This window comes from Phoca vitulina, unplaced genomic scaffold, assembly GCF_004348235.1.
Source record: "Phoca vitulina isolate PV1807 unplaced genomic scaffold, GSC_HSeal_1.0 scaffold11, whole genome shotgun sequence".
Lineage (NCBI taxonomy): Eukaryota > Metazoa > Chordata > Mammalia > Carnivora > Phocidae > Phoca > Phoca vitulina.
Genome location: NW_022589714.1, coordinates 44,977,901 through 44,997,057, shown reverse-complemented (window position 1 = coordinate 44,997,057; position 19,157 = coordinate 44,977,901). Strand labels below are relative to the sequence as shown.

At 56.6% G+C, this 19,157-nt stretch overlaps 1 protein-coding gene across 2 annotated transcripts in view; it reads right to left on the bottom strand.

Moving 5' to 3' along the window:
- Positions 1 to 18,071, bottom strand: part of MDGA1 (MAM domain containing glycosylphosphatidylinositol anchor 1) — a 58,652-nt gene extending 40,581 nt beyond the window's left edge. For both annotated transcript variants that reach the window (XM_032409895.1, XM_032409896.1), the window contains exon 1: positions 17,161 to 18,071. In XM_032409895.1, the coding sequence (XP_032265786.1) occupies positions 17,161 to 17,227 (67 nt within the window). In that variant the 5' untranslated portion in view covers positions 17,228 to 18,071. The remainder of the gene's footprint in view (positions 1 to 17,160) is intronic.
- Positions 18,072 to 19,157: the final 1,086 nt, after the last annotated feature.

The window sequence follows — 19,157 nt, the reverse complement described above, 5'->3', positions numbered from 1 at the left end:
GTTTCTGGAGAGCCTCCAAGGGTCCCACCCCCAGGCGCTGTGGGTTTCGGGGCCTTGTCCCCTACCCCAGGGTGGGGTGGAGTTAAAGGTGCCATGACCTGACTGCGTGAAACGTCTTGAAGCCACCTCCCCACAGTTCTCCAGACCGGCCTTCACCCCATCCAGCTCAGGAGGTGGCAGGAGGATTAGCTCTGAGGTTTAAAAATCAGGGAGCAGAGATGTAAGGGCCTGATTTGCTGTATGTGCTCTCTCTGCACCCAGTGACATCCGGAGGACAGCCGTTACCGTCCCCCAGCGGCCTGAGAGTCATTCCTCACCGCATCCCCATTAGTGAAAACACAATATCCCCTGCTGTCAGCCAGAAACAATCCTCACCCCTTCTCCTACAGCCCACACCCAATCCACCAGCAAGCCCTCTCAGCTGCCTTCAAAACAGATCCCCAATCCGACCCCTGCGATACCACCCTACTTTTAGCCATCACCATCTTCTGCCTGGATTTCGACAGCAGCCTCCTGATAGGTCTACTCTGCTTCCTCCCTTGCCCAGTACAGTCTGTTCTCCACAAGAAACCAAAGGGATCCCTTTACAACACTAAGTCAAGCCCTGTCCTTCCTCTGCTCAAAACCCTACCATGGCTCCCACCTCACGTGCAGTCAAAAGCCAACACTTTCTTAATAGGCTGTCACATCCCCTGTCATCTGCTCCCATCCCCACTTATGTTTTACTGCCCCCTGGCACTGTGGTCACACTGCTCTCAGATCTGTTGTTCTTCAAGCAGGCCAAAACCACTCCTATCTCAGGGCCTTTGCACTTGCAGCTCCCGCTGCCGGATTATTCTTCCCCAGATTTCCAGAGCTCACTCCCTCACTTCCTTCAGCTGTGTTTTCAGGGAGGCCTTCCCTGACCACCCTATTTCAGACAGCATGCATGCCCCCACTTCTATCACTTTCAATCCCTTTCCCTGCTTTGTGTGTTCTTCATAACACTCATCAACACCTGCATATTAAACAGTCACTTGTTCATTCTTTACCTGTGTCCCTTTCAAAAGGCAAACACCCCTGGGAGGGAAAGCATGTTAAATCCCTGAAAAGGATGAACAATCTTTTCTTTCCAAGAGTCACTGCAGGAAGCATCAAGTTGGGGAACATATTTTCTTTAGCATTGGGTACATTTATAAATCAAGAAATGCCATACCTGCCCTCCTGTTAAGTATTCTCATTATTTTTTTTCCTCCATCACTGAAGGCTTTCACTCCTTTTTTGGCTAAAACTTTAGAAACCACGTAAGTGGCATGCACCGTAGGATCTGATTATAATGCTGAGCCTCCGAACAACCTATAAATGATTTGGAACCCAGTAGGTCGGGGGAGAAAAGTGAAGGACTTGGGGAGGGGGGAGGCCAATTGCACCAGAGTTCAATCGCAGCCAGAGACAGAAAAGTCATTGCCCTTAGGAAGCTCCTAGGGGCTGAGGAGGTGGGGGCGGGGGTGGGGGCTGCCTCTTAGGAGGAAAATGAGGTCTGGGAGAGGCAGTGGTGCAGTAAAGGCCGGGGTGCAAAACATACCTGTCTCCCAACCTACAAAGTGGCTCGAAGGGAACATTCTGGCTATAAATTTCCCCAAGAGGAAGATGGGAGGAGGGCTGGAATTCTGCCACCCTTTCTCCCGGGCCAGGGTCTCTGTCTTGCTCCCTCTTCCCCCTAATAATGTGTCACACGCCGGCACATAGAGCCTCCCGTGCAGCTTCCCTGGTGGCAGTCTCTGTGACTCACTAGCTTCCCGAGCCAGGCCCAGGCACGGACATCACTCACTTAGCAGGGCCGCCTCTGAACAGCCGCCATCACTGACCCCCGTGTGCCAGGCACCGGGCTCAGAACGGCTTTCCACGCGCTCGCACTGCCCCTTCACCACAGCCCCCTCGGGAGGGCGCTGGGACCGCCATCTGGAAGCTTGTGCGGGAGGCACAGAGCATAACCTGCCCAAGATCACACAGCCGGGGAGCAGCTGAGGCAGAACCTGAACCCACATCTGTGTCCGAAGCCTCTGCTCCTTCACGCCACATTCTCCCACCTGGGGGAGATGATTATTCATCTACTTTGATATATTTAGTTGCTGGCTTCTGAAATTAGACCCTGGTGGTGTCATGGAGCCTGGCAAATCATGTGCAACCGCGGACCTCAGAGTTGCTAGTCGCTGACACCTGAGTGTGAAGAGCGTCTCTGGTTACTTCCCTCCCTGCGGGCACTGGCCAAGAAAGAAAGAAACAGTGGGGGGGGGGGGGGGCGGCTGTAGCTGTAGGACCATTTGGCTGACCCTTCCCAGAATCCTCCTCTCCCGTTGCCATGGCGTCACCTCTGCAGAGGCCTGCGCCCTGGCGGTGAGGGTGAGGTGGGGCCAAAGGAAGCTACCTGGAAAAAAAGGAGCTAGCCTGTTCATGGGGTCCCTCTGGAAAAGGGGGCCTCAGAGGCGTCAGTCCTGAGACCTTCAGTCACCAGGGCCACCCTCAGGTAGAAGGGAGAAGTGATTCTCAGGAGGAAGTGAGAAGGATCAGGCAGAGGTGGGTGAGGGAGGTGACAGAAGGATCTGGAAGGGTGGGGAAACTGAGGCACCCAAGGACGCCTGGACCCTGCAAGGACTGGATACTTGATAGCATTAGCCCAGTGCCCGGCAAATAGTGGGTCCTTAATGAATGTCAGTCAGAGCTGTCGTCACTGTAAGTGCTCAAGAGAGACTTCCTGGGTCGGAGAGTGGTGAGCCCCCCATTTGCCCAGACCAGGAACGAAGCCTGAGCACGGCACCAGTCAGATGCACTCGGGGCTCCGGTGGCGAGGGGCTCTCCACCCTGCACAGCAGCTTTTCCGAAGTGTCAGCTCCCCTCCGAGCCTGAGCAGCTCTGCTCCTGCAAGGCTGGCTGGTGAGGGCTTCAGGAGAAGAATAGACCCTCCTGCCACTCAGCCCAGCTGGGGCCACTGTCCATGGGCCCGGCCCAGCCCCCATCCTGGCATGGGTGCAGTGGGTGAGCGCACGCCTGGCACAGGCCCCAGTGCCCGGGAGAGAGGCTCCGAGCAGGCGGCTTTGTATTTTGTGAAAACCAAATCCACAACTGAGCTCTGCAGCCAAGCCGGGCCTGCTGGGAAGGCTGACGGGCCTCTCTTCCCGTCCCCCTGCTGGGGCCCGCCCTCCCTGCCTCAGCCCTCCCCCAGGAACCATGGGGAGCACCAGCTGCCACCCTGGCTGGCATGGGGGGCCAAGGGAGACGGGCCTGGGCCCATCCCCCCCACCCTGACCCCCTTCCTGCCTAGAATAAATTGGAATACAAATCAGAGGGAAACGCTTTCCTCTGTTTGAACAAATTGCTATGGATTCCTCCCTGTCTCAGGTCAGGGCTCGCAATGGGGGATATTTTCACTCGCCGACTGCTAATAGACTCAGGAGAAGCTGCTGGATCGATGGAGGCCGGGGAAAATTAGCCGGGAGCTCCAGGCCAGCCTCGGCCTGCCCCTGGCCCCCACTTCAGGTCTCCTAGAAGTGGGGGGTGGGGGGGACCAGCCATAACCCAGGCTGGACATAAGCACTGGCCGACAGCCCAGAGTGCTGAATGTCTGTTCCTGCCCCCCGCCTGGGAACCAAGGGCTGCCTGGAGGGGCAGGGGGATAAAGGTGGACCCAGAGAAGGTCCCCCAAAGAGGTCTGCAGTCTCCCCACATGTACATGCTTGGCCCCACGCACATAGGTGCACGTTCTTGGGTGTATCACCATGCATATACACACCTTCAGCACAGGTACGCCCTCATATATTTACAGGTACACACAAAAATACAAATGGAGTACACATGCACAGGATAGAGAGAACTGAGGGGGATGTATTTCAGCTCCTATCGAGGTACCCAGTGGGAGCAGTTTATCTCATGCCAATGGTCCTACACACACACACACACACACACACACACACACACACACACTGATCACCAGAGCTCCCCACCCAATTACCTCCTTTTGCCTCTCAGCCTGGCTCTCTGGAGCCACTCCTTCCACCTGCCCCAACTCCCACAGAGTGAGGGGAAGGAGACTGCGAGGGATGCAGCCCACTGAGCCTGCTCCTTCAGCTCCCGAGAAAGTGAGGGAGTGAGTCAGACAGGGGTGTGGATGCTTCAGGCACATTGGGGCATCCCTCAGTACTGAACCCTCCCGGCACTGCCCGAGGCCACTGTGGCCATATGCCATGGCCATATGGGGGAGCTAGGGGAGGCAAGAGGGGAGGGGAGAGCTCACCGCAGCCTCTGAATGCCCTGGAAGGAGGTGGGACGGCTTGATCACAGAAAGCCACTCACGTCTCCTGCTGGCTGCCCTAGCCCACATGAAGCCACACACACACACACACACACTAGTTTGGTGTGACTCTGCCTCTGGCCACTGGTTTCTGCCTCTAAAAACTGACCAGTTAGGGACAGCTGACCCCTTAGCTCATTATCTCGGACCTTCCTTGATTCCAAGCTGGGCTCCCTATTTGCCGTGTGGCCTGAGGACTTGTCTTGCCCCTTCTCGGCCTCAGGTTTCTCTTCCGACAAATGATTAGTTCTGTCCTAAGATCCCTCCTGGCTCTGACTCCACGAACTGGTAATTCTAGATCCTCTCTTTGTCTTGCTCTCTGCTGTATCCTCAGCACCTAGAACAGTGTCTGGCACATAGGAAGTACTCAATAAATATTTGATGAATTAATTAATCTCAGGTGGATAATGAACTGATACAAAAATTCACAACAGGATGGAGGTGCTCTGATTTAGATCTATAAGTCCCAGGGATATTCAGGGGTGCAGGCTAGCCTAGTCATTGCCCACGGGAGGAGGTTTGGTTCCTGGAGAAGGAAGTGGACAGAATACAATCAACTCTATTACATGGAATTCTGCCTGCAGAGAGCTGGTCTCGGAGGTTGTCCCCACCTCTTTCTTAGTTTTGAATTCAGCAGGTGGGGAGCTAAAGATCATGCCTCTCATGGCAATGCCTAAAAGACCTGTAGACTCTGGGTTTGTCCTCAATGATCCCCCAACCCTGCCCTCCCCAAGTGTGAGGCCCCCTCCATCCTTCAGGGACAGCCTGGATTCTATCAGGAAGGTCTTGGGGAAATCGATGTGCTGGGTTTCTGGTCACAGAATCCAAGGAAGTAAATGAGCAGCTCACAGGTCTGATGGCCGCAGGGGAGAGTGTTCAGCCTGGAGTCAGGGCTTATATGTGCATCCAGAAGACAAGACCTAAGAACAAAGAGCTCAGCAAAACAGGCTGGATCTGAAAAAACAAGGGGGATGGCTTAGGCAGGATGTAATACAAGCTGTCGGTGCCTGCCGCCACCCCCCTTCCCCTAACCACTTGATTGCACGCTGGCCAGAAGCTGCTTCTCTCTGCCTGAGGCTGTCTCTGGCCACTAGAGATTACACTGCATGTGGACTGGGCTATAAGTACCAGGAAATTAATACCCCCAGAGCAGCCCTCAACCAACGACAGATTGGAGCTGGCGTATACATGCCCCAGCTCCCTCACCACAGTGGGAGAACTCTGGTGTGTTTACAGTGTCCCAGAGGTCCCCAATGGGACATGGTGACTGGCTTGACAAGGCACATTTCTTGGTTCCCTTTGCGTCCCCGTCTTACGTCTCTATTTCCCTACCAGAGTTTCTCAGGCTCACCTGCCAAATAAATTACCTCACTTGGCTTCTTATCTCAAGGTCTGCTTCTGGGGCACCCAATGAAGACTGAGAGTCCAAGCCAGTTCTGATCATCATGATGTCCACTATTAAATCTCTCACATGGCTATGACCCAGAGCCCTCATATTGCTTAACCATCACACCCACAAACATCACATAACTGACCATGGTCCCCAACCTCGACCCATTACTTCCTCGGAATCTTCCTTGTCTGAGTACCAACACTTCAAGATCCAACTCATCTGATCAACCGACCAAAAGGCCTGAGGGCTGCCAGGTATTCCCAGAGCAACCTTCTGGTAACAGTGTCTATGGTTCTGCTGGCCCACTTGTTAATAACTCTAAGGTGGGACTTAGGCAAGATGACAGAGATGTCGGACCTGGTGGGTCCTGGCAGCAACCTCCAGTTCACACTGCCAAACCAGCTAGCTGCCTCCTCTACCCACAAGGGGGGCCTCCTTGAGATTTCCATTAACAGCTTCTAAAATCTAAGCCAGAGTCTTGAACCGGGAGCAAGCCCCGGATCCTATAGTCCAGATACAAAGAGGCCTGGGAATAAGAAATAGGGTTCAGAGGGGGGTGAGGGGGAATTATGGACATAAAAGAGCTTATAAATGCCATGCGGACATGTCCTGGCTTCTCCCGAACCTATAAGGTGATACTGGAGAATGAGCAAGATCTAGCTATAGAGTCCCTTGGCATGGCTTTTAACTTCAGCCTTAGTACCTAATTGCTGTGTGACCTCAACAAGCCACTTACCTTCACCGGTCTCAGTTTCTTCCTGCACTGAATCTCAAGGATCTGCTTCTGGGTCACTTAAGGCTACTGGCTAGCAGCTGAGCTCACTCCTTGCCACACCCTCTGGCCCCATCTCATGGCCTTCCCTCTGTCTACCCTGTAGCCTTATTCCAAAAAGGAGAGAAGAGCCAGGCCTTGCCACCTCCAACTTGCCTTGTGGGCCTCTGTATTTTACTGGAAGTTAAACTGACCTCCCCAAGGTCTCCCTGCATTTCACTGAAACCCCAGAACCAAACATAGGTAGATGAGGCCACCGGAATCCAGCTCCTTACCTCTACCCTCCTGATGTCCCTCTCAGAGTTTCTTAAGAACCACATAGGGGAAAAATCTCAGGGCCAAACAGATGTTCAAGTTCAGCTCAGAAGCCTCAGCTCCTGAATCTTACTGATTAGAGATGATGTTATGGCAAGTTGAAACAAGGTCAGACAATGAGAAGTTCCCAGCAACAAGGACCAGAGACACTGAGCAAACAGCAGTGGAGTAGCCTGGTCTCGGGTGGGTGCGGGTCTGACAGGGAGAAAGATGAGCTAGATCACTTCCACAGTGCAGTCCCTGGCTTCCAGTATGGACCCTCCGTTTCTGGTCTAAAAATCAGGAGGGTCCTCAGAATGCTCCTGTGGCTATGACTCAAAGGAGCCACCTGCTAGTGGAAAGAGGTACCAAGCAACAGAAATGAACAAACTCAGGCAAGCATGAGTGGTGGGGGGAGGGGGAGGGAACAAGAGCAGATGAGAAGTGGGACCCCTCATGAACGTCTGTCCCTTCCTTGTGCCTCTCGGTCTTCTCTGAGGTTCCTTCTGGGCATCCTCAGAGCGCTCAGAGCCGCCCAGCCCACCTGAGCTAGCCTGGCAGGGAGGGGTGATAACAGCGTTCACATCCATCTAAATCCTTTCTCATTTCAAAAGATGCCAACAGGCCCTGAGGTGGGGATTTGTGGTTAAGACTACTCATTACCTACCCAATATCCATTCTCCTCTTCTAACCGAACCTCATGTTTTCTTAGGTGAGAATGTGCCCATCTAAAAGACTTCATTTCTCAGCCTCCCTTGCAGCTAAGACTAGCCAGTGCGATGTATGCAGAAGTCATTGGAAGGGAGCTCCTGGAAAAGTTCTTTAACAGAAGCTGACTCAGCTGGTAGGTCCACCCTTTTAGATGTTCCTCCCTTCCTCCTGCCTGGAATGTATCATGATGGCTGAGCCCCAGCAGCCCTTTGGCGACTTTGAGGCAAAACACTCTATGGCTGGAGTTCTTTAAAAATACATTTATATCCCAATGCCTGGTTCTTACTCCCAGACATTCTGATTTAATTGCTATGGGGTATGACCTAGGCATTGGGATTTTTAAACACTCGCCAAGTAATTCTAACATGTGGCAGAGTTTGAGAAGCACCACTCTAAGAAGGAGAGCAGAGCAATAAGATGGAAGGAGTCTGGATCTCTAGTGACCAAGGAGTCACCATAGCAGTCATGGAGAGCCTACCTCTTGACTTAAGAAGGTCAACTTTAATTTGTTGGAGGCTCTGTAGTTGGGTCTTTGTTTCTGGCAACAGAATGTGATGTCTATCTGATATAGGACCGAGGGTCCTCATGCTGCTCCCATCAGCCAGCCCATCCTCCACAACACAGGCTGGGGAATAAAAAATGGCCAGATACCACCCTCAGGAACTTCACACATGGGGCAGCAGGCAGACCCTAGACTTGGCACGAGCCAGGCTTGAGTTCAAATCCTTACTCCACTACCTGTTAATCGTACAGCCTTGGGTAAGTCACTCAAGCTTCTCCATCTGGAAAATGAGGGCTGTGGAAAAGACTGCATTCTCCCATTTCCCTGTGAGCTCCTTGGAGGCAGGTGCCCTTCCCCTCTGCAGCCCCGGCATCCACCACGCTTTCAGACACTTAGCATTAAATATTTGCTTGGTTTACGCTGAATGGCTGTGACATGGCCCAGCTCTGAAATTTTCATTTTCTCTAAACCAAAAAGAGAAAAGAATAAACAACAGGGCAACATTTCAAAATGGTAACAGAATTTACCTACTGAAAATCAATGAAAAGAGTTTCTGGGGCAGTGTCTTTCTGGGTCTCAAGGTTCGGGACTGGAAATCCCCCGGTTCCAAGCAGGGGGAGGGGCCGGTCTCCCAAGCCCGTGACCTGGACTTGCCAGTTAGAACTATTAAACTAGAAAGCCTCCCTGCTCATCATTTACAAAATAATAAGTGTGGGTTGTTGTTGTTGTTGTTGTTTTTAAAGACCCCAGGGTCCAGATAAGCTTGGCTGAATCAAAGCTTGGGCGGTGACCTGGAAAACCCAGAAATGCCCTCAGAAAGCCCAAGGGAAGAAGACATCTGTTTGGGCCTGACTCATTCGGATGCACGGTCTACACCAGCTGTGCCCAAGAATCAAATGGAGAGCTCTTTACGAACACAGCTGCCTTGATGCCACCTGCAGAGCTTCTGATTCGGGAGGTCTGGGGGTGGAGCCAGGCATCTGTCGTTGGAAAAGCTCTCCAGGTGGTTCTGAGATGCCCCTGGGGTTGAGAACCACTTCTCTACACAGCTTCCAACCCTCCAGATAATCAAAGTCTTTTTCAGCTGAGTTTCTGGCACTGGAAAGGAACCAACAAGAGCCTGGGGTGGAATCTGCAAAGCTGGCCAAGCAGCGCCCTCCTGCCCGCCCAAGTCACTACCCACTGACGGAGACCACCGCCCCTGCGGCCCCAGCTTCCCACGGGCAGGAGGCCGGGTCCAGGGAGCAGGGACTGCGGTTCAGCCCCTCCCCGGCCGGCCACGTTTCTCAAAACACAGGCTGCACCTCCTGCTTCCACACACCACCCACACCCGGGGCTCCCTACCATCTGCCTGCCACCCCCTCTGCTCTCGGGAAACACAGTCCCCAGAGTTCACCTGAGAGTTTACAAAGCATTATCACTGTCGGGCTTCTCTGTAATCCCAAGAGGCAGGCATGCCTGAACCTGCCTTCCAGAGAGAGAAACTGAGGCTCAGAAGCGAGGCTCCGGGGCCAGAGCCCCGCACAGGCAGCAAGTTACCCACTCGGCCCTCCAACCCAAGTCGGCCGTTTGAGTCCAGCGTCTCTCCTGCGTGCCCTTGGTATTCGAAGAGCAACGCGGACCAGCAGCCCGGGCAGCACCCAAGAGTGTGTTAGAAATGCAGAATCTCCGCCTAGCCCCAGACCCACTGAATCGGCATCTGCGTTTTCACAAAAGCCCCAGCGGAGTCCTGTTGGATCTCGAGGAGCCCTGCTCAGAGCTGCAGCTGCCTCCCTGCCAACCCCCCAGCCCCTAGACGGCCCTTACTCTGTCTCCTCCTCCACCTCAGCTCCCACCGACCCCGTCCCTTCTCCTCGCTTCTCCTTGTCCCTGTCCCCTCTTGGGTCTCCTCCCACCTCCCTGATGCCACCTACTCTGTCTCTTTTCATGCCTCCCACCCCCAGGGTGCTGGTCTCAGTCCAGTGCCCCTCACTCTACTCTCTCCTCCCTGGCAGTTTTAGTCCATTCACGATTTCAACCCACATCGTTCTGTGCACATAAATCCAGATGTGCAAATCTGCCTCTCACCATGATCTCTCTCCTGAGCGTGAACACTTACGTCCATTTACCCCGCCAACATCTCTCCCAGACATCCCACACCGGGATCCCATGAACTTCAAAACTGCACTGGCATTGTTGTTAAAAGAAAACCATGCACTGAGGCCTGGCTGAGAGCCGAGCACGGGGCTCAGGGCCTCCCAGGCTGTCTCACTGCAGTTACTCCCACTTATCACACTTGCTTATCACAAACCCACGCCATGGGTTCGACTGTCTCTATCCGACAAGCAGAAAAGCCATGCCTTCCACAGCTGAGGTAACTTCTCAGGCTCTCGTGGCTGCTGCAGGGCAGAGCTGGGGTTCGGACCAGGTTTCTTACCCAGAAGTCCCAGCTCTTAACTCCGTCACTCCATTGCCCCAAACCTGCCTGCCTTCCATGGCCCTTGCTGTACCTCACCGCCATTGCGTGCCAAGCCTCAGAGCCATCGGCAGCCCCAACTCTTGCCTACACTCTTCCTGAAGCACTTGTGGAAGCTAATGATCATATGGTCTCATTTCTTGCCTTTTCCCACAATCTCTAAGTGGATCCCTTCCCCCATACCCAACCCCCTACAGCCCATTCTCCACAGGGCAGCCAGGGGAATTCTATTTAAAAAGTGTCAGTCCATGTCCCTCTCCTCCTCAAACCGCCCCCCCCCATGGCTCCCCACATCTCTCAGAATACAAGCCAACATCCTTACATAGCCTTCAAGACTGCTAACAACCTGGCCCACTAACCCTCTAACACCCACCTCCCAATGCCCCTCCCCATCGATCACTGGGCTCCAGCCATACTGGACGCCTCCTTGTTGCTAAACAGTCCAGGCACGCTTCTACCCCAGTCTTTGCACTGGCTAATCTCCTGCCTGGAATATACGTCCTGCAAATATCCACCGGGCCTCCTCCCTCCGCATCTTCAGATCTCTGGTCAGGTGGCACCTACACAAGGAGGCCTTCCAGCCACTGTATTTGAACGTGAACTGCAGTCGACCACTCCTTGTCCCCTTGGCTCCTTTACCCTTTTTCAGAGAACCCATCGTCATACGATGCATTACATACTTGTTCATTGTTTACTGCCTATCTCTCCTCGGTTTGAATGCAAAGTCTCCGAGAGTAAGAGCATGTTTCTCTCGCCAGATATCTCAAGTGTTCCATCCAGAGCCTTCACTCAGGTGTTTGTTCAGTGACCACAGTCCTTGTACCCACTCCCTCCTGTCCATCCTCCCAGCCACCACCCTGGATCAAGTTCTCCCTATGGCTTCCCCGGACAACTCCAGGACCTCCTGCCCAGTCTCCGTCCTCCTGGCCATATCCTCTTTAAAACACGCAGCTGCACAGCGGCCTGAAAGATGGCTCACGTCAGCCCATTTCTCTGCTTGAGAACTTCCTGGCAGCTTCTCCCACACCCAGGATTCCAGCCTACTCCCCCCAAGCACAGGCTCTGTAATCAGCTCTGGGTTTGAGCCCAGCTCTGTCACTCGGACAAGTGACTTCATCTTCCTGAGCCCTCAGTTTACTTTTTGGTAAAAGGGGCTGACAATGACTCACTCAAGGGGCGGTGGTGAGGATTAAAGACAATACACGTTTGTGATCTCAGCCTCTGCAGGAAACGTGAGCGGTTGTTATTATCATTCCTTAGCGGTTCCAACTCTAACTGCCCAGTCCTTTTCAGCCTGTCCTCCAGCCCAACTGAGTGGGGGCAGAGGCATTGAAACAGTGAGGCAGGCACACGACACTTACACGCCTATAAGGGATTGTTGTTAAAACCAACGAGTCTCCTTGAAAGATTCATTCCTCTTTGCACAAAAGGATGCCTGAAAGAACCCTCACCAAATGCATGGCGGGGTGTCGAGCTTTACTTTCCTCCTTATAATTTAATATATTCTCTGATTGTTACATGTTACTCATTGACTTGGGGAAAAGAGAGATTTCATTGTTTAAAAAAGGATTCCTGTGTTAAGCATTGCTCTTGCCTCCTGTATCAGCACTGAAATGTAATCGGGCCCCTTCATACCCAGTTCCTGCCATGGCAGCTGCGTGCCTGCAAAGCAGAGTCTTCTGAGAAGGGGAGGAAGACGAAGAACAGGGGCCACACCCCAGGTTCACAAAGAGGCAGCTCTGCAAGGGCAACAGTCCCTGCTCTGTATACAGCCCCACCTGGGCAGGATCCCACAGAGCTGAGCCCCACCACAGAGCTCTCCTGTGGCACTAGGGGCAGGGCGCGTGGCTTTGGCCACAGGCAAGTGCCGTGGGACACTGGGGTGAGTACGTAGGAGGTGGAGGGGGCCCAGAGCTTCAGCCGGCCCTAGGGAGCCCCGAGGGACCCCAGGCTGAGGAATTGGACTAACTCTCAGCCCACCAGGAAGCCTGAGGCCCAGGGAAGCCCAGGAAAGGCAATGTGGTGGCCAAGCCCTCCCCCTGCTGGCCACATCTGGAGTGGCAGTGCCAACAGCAGGGGGCAGCGTCCCCAGGCTGCTATACACACTCCCTGCACCTGAGGCCAAGTCAGGCTCAGGTGTCCAGAGGCAGGTAGGGGGCAGGGCAAGGCTCTCCCAGTCCCGCTGTGTTGCAGGGGCATCTCCTAACCCAACATGGAGATGGAAGGCAGGTGGCAGATAGGCGAGGGTGGGGGGGCTGAGATGCAGAGTAGTCGTGGGGGGGTGGGAGGAGGTGGCCCAGAGGGGTCCTCCATACTTCGGCCTGTCCCACTCCTCCCAGGCCCACCCATGCCTCCTGGGCGGCTGGAGAAGCTGGGGTTGCTCCCACTGCCCAGATTTCCACTCCCGCCCCCAGATATTGATTTCCTGCATCATTCATTTGCCGGGCCTTGGCGGCGGTGATTAGCTCCCTCTATTCTCCCTCCGGAGCAACCCCCACCCCCACCCACCCCGCCTGTTCTTCCCTGTTCTAGCAAAGCAGAGCTAATAGCAGGCTCTAAATGAGGCTTTGCCACCCAGCCCCGGCAACTCACAGCCAAGCCTGGCCAATCACAAGTGGGCCCTTGGCGTGGCCCCAGCACACCCCCTCAAGGGTGCTTTCCTGGCTAATAACATTCTCTCTAACCACCCCCTTACCAGGGCCCCCAGCCAGTCAGGAAACACAGATTCCCAGCCTGCAGTGTAGGATGGGACATCATGCCGATCTTGACCCAAAGTGGGGCTCTCCAGCCTGCTGCTGGGCCTGGGGAGCCCTCGGCTGGCTCAGCGGCCAACATCAACTTCAGCGGGGAAATGTGGGGGGCGGGGCAGGGAGACAGTGCTGTCGGCAAGGCAAACAAACCAGCCGGCTTTGGTGGAACAAGGCCCCGGCTCTCCCTCATGCTGTTTCTGTAACTGGGGAGGAAGAAGGAACGGAGGTTTGAACCTTCTTGAGGACATTTAGAAAACCCCAAGCCTTCTGTTAGCCCTAGGGGACCAGAATTTTCTGATGCCATGCCTTCTCCAGGGGGAGAGTTAGATACGGACAGCCAGTCTCAAGGCATGTGATAGAAACTCTAGTGAAAATTCCCCAGAGTGCCCACACCCAGATGAACACCCAGAAGATGGTACTGGGAGACACACTTCCTGAAATTCCTTCTCTGCACCCCTCAGAGGAGTGGAAAAAAACCTGACTTGGTGATAATTCTGTAAGCTATGTTGCTCTTGTCAAATTATTCAACATCTGTCTTCATGTTCCCACAAAAATTAGCATAGGATAGTAGTTTCTGATGACACCTTTGGTGAAATATTTTGACTTCCACCAGTAAGTTGCAAACAACCTGTCTTAAGGATAATGTCAATTCCTACTCCTGCATATTAAATAATCCAGGGGTCCGTTGTGTTTTTGTAAGGGAGAGGAATCCCACCGACCTGCCCTGGCTGGAAGTCCAGCAGCTAGGGGAGGAAAGGAAGCCGGGATGGAGGAGGGGGTGCTTTCTGATGCTCTCCACACGCAGGAGACTCTTCCTCCATCACTCTGGGGCCAGCCCACCTCCCTTGCCAGCCAGAAAACAAATTACAGGATCCACCATGGAGCACAACAAACTGGGCCAGGAGATTGGGAAGCAGGGAGGGAGGAGGGGATCAGCTCCAAATGGACCATCTGGTCCAGTACTCGGCTGCTATAGCATCTGCGCCCCAAAGAAGAAGGGAGGCCACCTGGCCAGACTGAGCGCACCTCCCCAGCCCTACTGCAGACAGCAGAGCTCAGTGCCGGCAAGAGGACCCTCAGAGGGAAGTGGAGTATAGGGTTCTGAGTACTTGCCTCCCACCAGCCTCAACAGAGACCCACAGCCCAGGTTAGATCCTGCCGGCTTTGCCCTCCATGTCCTCCTGTTCTTCCTCCCTCTCCTCAATTTAGCTTCCATGTTAATCTGCCCCTCCTTCAGCCACACAGGCCTGGGATAGAGGGGAAGGGGCTGGAGTTCCCTCCCCAGGACACACTGTTTTCTTTTGTGCCTGGGCTTTAAGCCTCCTCTCTGTTCTCCCTGAGGTCCCCTAGGCTGCCAGCCTAGGGCTCTGTGACTCTCCCTAAACAGAGACCCTCAGAGTATGCCCCACTACCTTGCTGGAAAACATCCTAGACTGACTTATTGGAGGAAAAGAATTTCAAAAAACATTTCCTCAACCTCCTCCCCAACCACGGCCCTTCATTCCTACAACAAATGTTTGCCCAGCTTCTGCTGTGTGCCCGGTACCACGTTGGATGCCAGGATACAATGATGGACACAAGTGACCATCCCTCACCCCTACACTCTACTCTTTCTCGAGCTGCTTTATCTGCTTTGGATGGAGAGGGAAACTGGGAGGGCAGAAGGACTACAGTCCTACAATTGTTCCCCCTTCTGCTGTCTCTGGCCAAAGCTTCTAGCATCACAAAGAACTCAGCAGCCTCTTGCCGTCCTCCTTCTCCTACTAGATTGTCACTTCTCTCCATCAACCTCAACGAAGACACTCCACTCTGCAATTCCTCTGAGGCCCCAGGCTTCTTTGGAGCCAATACCCCAAAGGCGCTGTCACCCCAGGGCCCGGGGCTGGCCCCAGTACACCCAGCTCACCTTGATTTGCTCCAAATGGAGAGCAACGAAAAGGGAGACCCAGGCACACGAGGGAGGAGAAACTACAGAAAATAGGGGGCAGATAAGCCAATGGCTAAATCCTGGCCCCAAGTCCTCTGAAATCAGAGCCCGCAGACACCACCCCTATCTCCCCCACCCCACCCCCACTGCCCTCATTGCTGAGGCTTCCAGGCTAGGCTCAGAGGAGCTTCCTCAACATGGGCCCTGTGTAGCCCTGGAGAAGGCTGGAAACGCTGGAGGGGATAGAGGAGAGGGATGGCCAGGAAACAGGTTGGCCAGATCTCCCAAGGACATTTGGAGGGAAGAGCAGGGTAGAGGACAGACAGCAGGGAATAGTGCGAGGTCTCTGTCACTCTCAGAGCCCCTGAGGTGTGGGGAGCAGGGGGCAAAGACCTCAGTGACATCCCTCCTTAGGCCAGCTCTTGAGGCAGTGAGGCTACGAGGAAACCTTGGGGGAAAGAAGAAAGAGGACCCCCGCCCCCTAAACCCCCAGTGTCTTCCTCTGCCCTAGGGAGGCCTCTGGGGCCAGCTCAGTGGCCTCCTCCCTACAAGCCCCCTCCCCACCCCCCAGTCTCCGCTGCGCTCCTCCTCCCCCTTCCCTCTTCTGGCCTCTGTAAAGGGCCAGGCAGTAAGAGACACACAAACTAATTAAGAAGCAGAGTTTGGCCAGATGCCTGGGCCCGCCTCCCCAGGGAATTAAGCCAAAGCCAGCTAACTGTGTAGGGCGGGGAGCATGTCACCTCCCAGACACCCCTCAGGACACCCCTGCCTCTTGGGAGGCACAGCAAGGCCAGCCGCCCCCAGAAGGGAGCATTTAGCATCTGCACTTGAGGCTGGCAGGTGTATGCCCGGCGCCATGGTGGGGGGGCAGCTGGGGGGACAATACCTCTGCCTCCGCACCCACAGAACGAGTCAAACTCTCCTCTGATCTAAAGATGAACAATCAGACCCTGGGCCCAGGGGAAGAGGGACAGGGACCTCTCCCCACCCCAGCTACACACGATTACAAAGTGACCCACACAGACCACCCTGCAGTCAGGAGAAGGCAAAGTAAAGACCACTGGGCCCCGAGACGGACTTTTTCGCGCTCTAAGGTCAGGGTACAGAAGCCTGCTAGAACTCAGAAGGAGGGTCCCTGAGAGGGGGGAGCTCTGGACGATCGTGCACAGATGATGCCTGCTCTCGGGACCTTTCCCCGGGGAACACCCTCTGGAGAGTCTGGAGAAGGGACACCCAGCCAGAGTCCCCTGAGCGCCGGAGAACACGGCGTAGGGACGCAGGAGCAGAGCTGCGTGGCAGGAGGCAGAGTTTGAACACGTAGCCCGATGGGTGCGTGCAGTGTTCGCGTTTCCTGGGGACGGTGGCTGAATGTGCCCGTGTGTGCGCTCAGGGAGAAGGAAGGTGGGGCTGGGATTTTGTAGCTGAGAACCGGGGACAGGAGGAACTGGCTCAGGCTAGGTTCGAAAACGGATGCCGGGGTTTTAGGCACCCAATCCGGGGGATGCTGGCATCCGCTCTGGCCGTCAAGAAGCGAGTAAAAAGAAGCGAAGCCGCAGCGAGAGCCGGGAAGGCGAGCCCGCCGCCCGGCCGCGGTGCCGGCAGCCAGCTCACCCGCCAGCCACGCGCAACTCCGGATCGTGCATCGCTCGGCTTCTACTCCGGCCGAGCCAGGGTAGGACCAGGTTTCCGTGCAAGTCGCTGCCCCAGGCCCAGGTTTGGGGTCTGTCGGGATCTCCCAAGCCGACTGGGTGTTCTCAAGGGTTCCGAGTCACTCCTGCCCCTGGCAAGGTTTGAGGAAGTGGGTCCCTCCCCCTGGCATCCCCGGCTTCACGCTAGACCCTACGACCCGTCTCCGTGCTCCGAAACAGCCAGCTCGATCTCCTCGCGCCGTGAGAAGGGCGGGGACCCGGGCATCCACTCCAGAGTCCGAGCCGGGGTCCCCACCAAACCCCGGCAGCGCGCACTTTGCGCCTCTTGCAAAGTTTCCGCGCGGTGCTAAGCCAGCGTGGAGCGGGACGCGGGCTCTTACCGTAGACTCCTTGTCCCCGGCAGTGGAAGGGGATCAGCGCCAGAAGTAGAAGGCAGGTCACCTCCATCTTCACGGCCGGTGCTTCATCCCCGCGAGGCGGCGCAGCCGGAGAGGTGGCGGGGGGCGCATCCGCCGGGGCCCCGCGATGCCCCCTGCGTCCCCCCCTCCCCCGAGGGGCGACGGAGGGGGCGGCGGCGGCGACGGAGACCAGGAGACTGAGGAGGCGGCGGTGGCGGCGGCGGCGACCCGAGTTTCTCCTCTGGCGGGGCCGCTGCCCGCGTGGGGACGCAGGGGGCGCTGGCCCGGCCCCGGGTGCCTTGGCGCGCCCGGCGCAGCAGCCAGCGCCCCGGCCCGAGGAGCCCGGCCGCCGATGCGTCCGGGGTCCCCAGGGCTGTCTGCTCCGTGTGCTGGGCGCCAGGGACCCCTCTGCGGCGGCGGGGGCGCTTCGATCCAACAGGCCACCGACGACTGACAAACTTGTCGTTTCCCCGCCCAGGGGACGCCCCTCCGCGGAGCGGGGACGGGAAGGCCCGGACTTCGCTCGGGGTTAATCCGCTGTCACCAGTCCTGCGGCGGGTGCTGGGGTCTCAGTAGCCCGACCCAAGCGGGCCGGGTTGGGCGCCCTCCCGGAGGCGAGGGAGCCCCGGCCCCCGGCCCTCCTGAGCGGGGGAGCAGCGCTGGCTGGGTTCGGCCGAGGGGCGAGAGCCACGGGTCCCCAGGTCCGCGAAGTTAACCGAGCCACCGAGGAACCCCGAGGAGGAATCGCGCCCCGGCGCCCCCGCGGGAATCAGGAGAGCAATTCCAGCCAAGAGAGACCCCAGAAAGCGGGGAAAGGAGGAAAGTTTGAGTCGTTTGAAAAATATTCGCGCTCTCGGCGAGGCCGGGGCTGCGGCGCGGGCGCCGCTCGCCGCCTCCGCTCACCGCGCTTCGCTCCCGCCGTCTGGCCGCGGCCGTGGCGCTCCCGCGCTCGATGCTCTCCGGAGAGCGGGGCTGCGCCGCGCCCCAAGTTGGTCGTCCCCGCCCCCGCCCGGCGGCCTCGGCCGGCGGGGGCCCCGAGCGGGCGGGGCCGGGCGGGCTCCCGGGCGCGGCGGCCGCTGGGCTCGGGGCCGCGTGAGCGCTCCGTTCGCTCGGCAACTTGGGCTTCGCTGTGCTGCTTTTTCCCCCCTCGGAGCTTTTCATTCCGCGCTCCCCCCGCCTCCCTCCCTCCCTCCCTTCCTCCTCCCTCCTCCTCGCGTCTCCTCGTTCGGTCTCTCGCTCTCCCACCCTTTGTCGCTCGCTCTCCTGTTTGATTCCCCTCCAGTTAAAAAAAGGAGCCAATTAAAGGCAGCCCAGCTCGCCCGGCCCAGCCTCTGTCCAATTTCCTCGCCTCCCCTAGGACCAATTAGAGAAAACAAAACAGGGCTGGGGGAAGCAGACTGCCTGCTTTCTTCTCTCTCTCTCTCTCTCTCTCTCTCTCTGCCCCTCCCCGTTCTCTCCTCTCTCCGCCCCCCCCACCCCCCGGCAGGAAAATGTCAGAAAGCAGAAATGGATCCATCTATCCCGAGGACAGTGGCGGAGGGACGTGGGTTTCGGCGCGGGCTCTGCAGCCGCGCGCTCGCACGCGCGCTCTTCGCCCGCCCTTGCACACCCAGACTGGCTGCCGAGCCGGGTGCACCGATTCCAGTATGCTCGCGGGGCAAGCACGGCCGTTCGCCCCGGGGACCGAAGCCTGCGGGGCAGTGCACACTTAGTAAATGTTTTGCACTTTTGGTGGTCGGAACTAAAGCGGGGTTCGGAGGGAAAGGCCACGGGCCCGCGTCTTTTGGGGTCCTGCAGGCGCGCGAGCCGGCCGCCAGCTGTCTGCAGGGCTGTCTGCGCGGCCCCGGAGTCCCTCCGCCCCCGGCCGAGCCCCCGCCCCTTTCCAGGCAGCCGCGGCCTCTCCCTGTGTAGGGCGTGGGGGCCACCGGCACCGCGGCTGGCGGAGCCGGGGACGGAGAGCGCGCGCTTGGAGCTCCTGC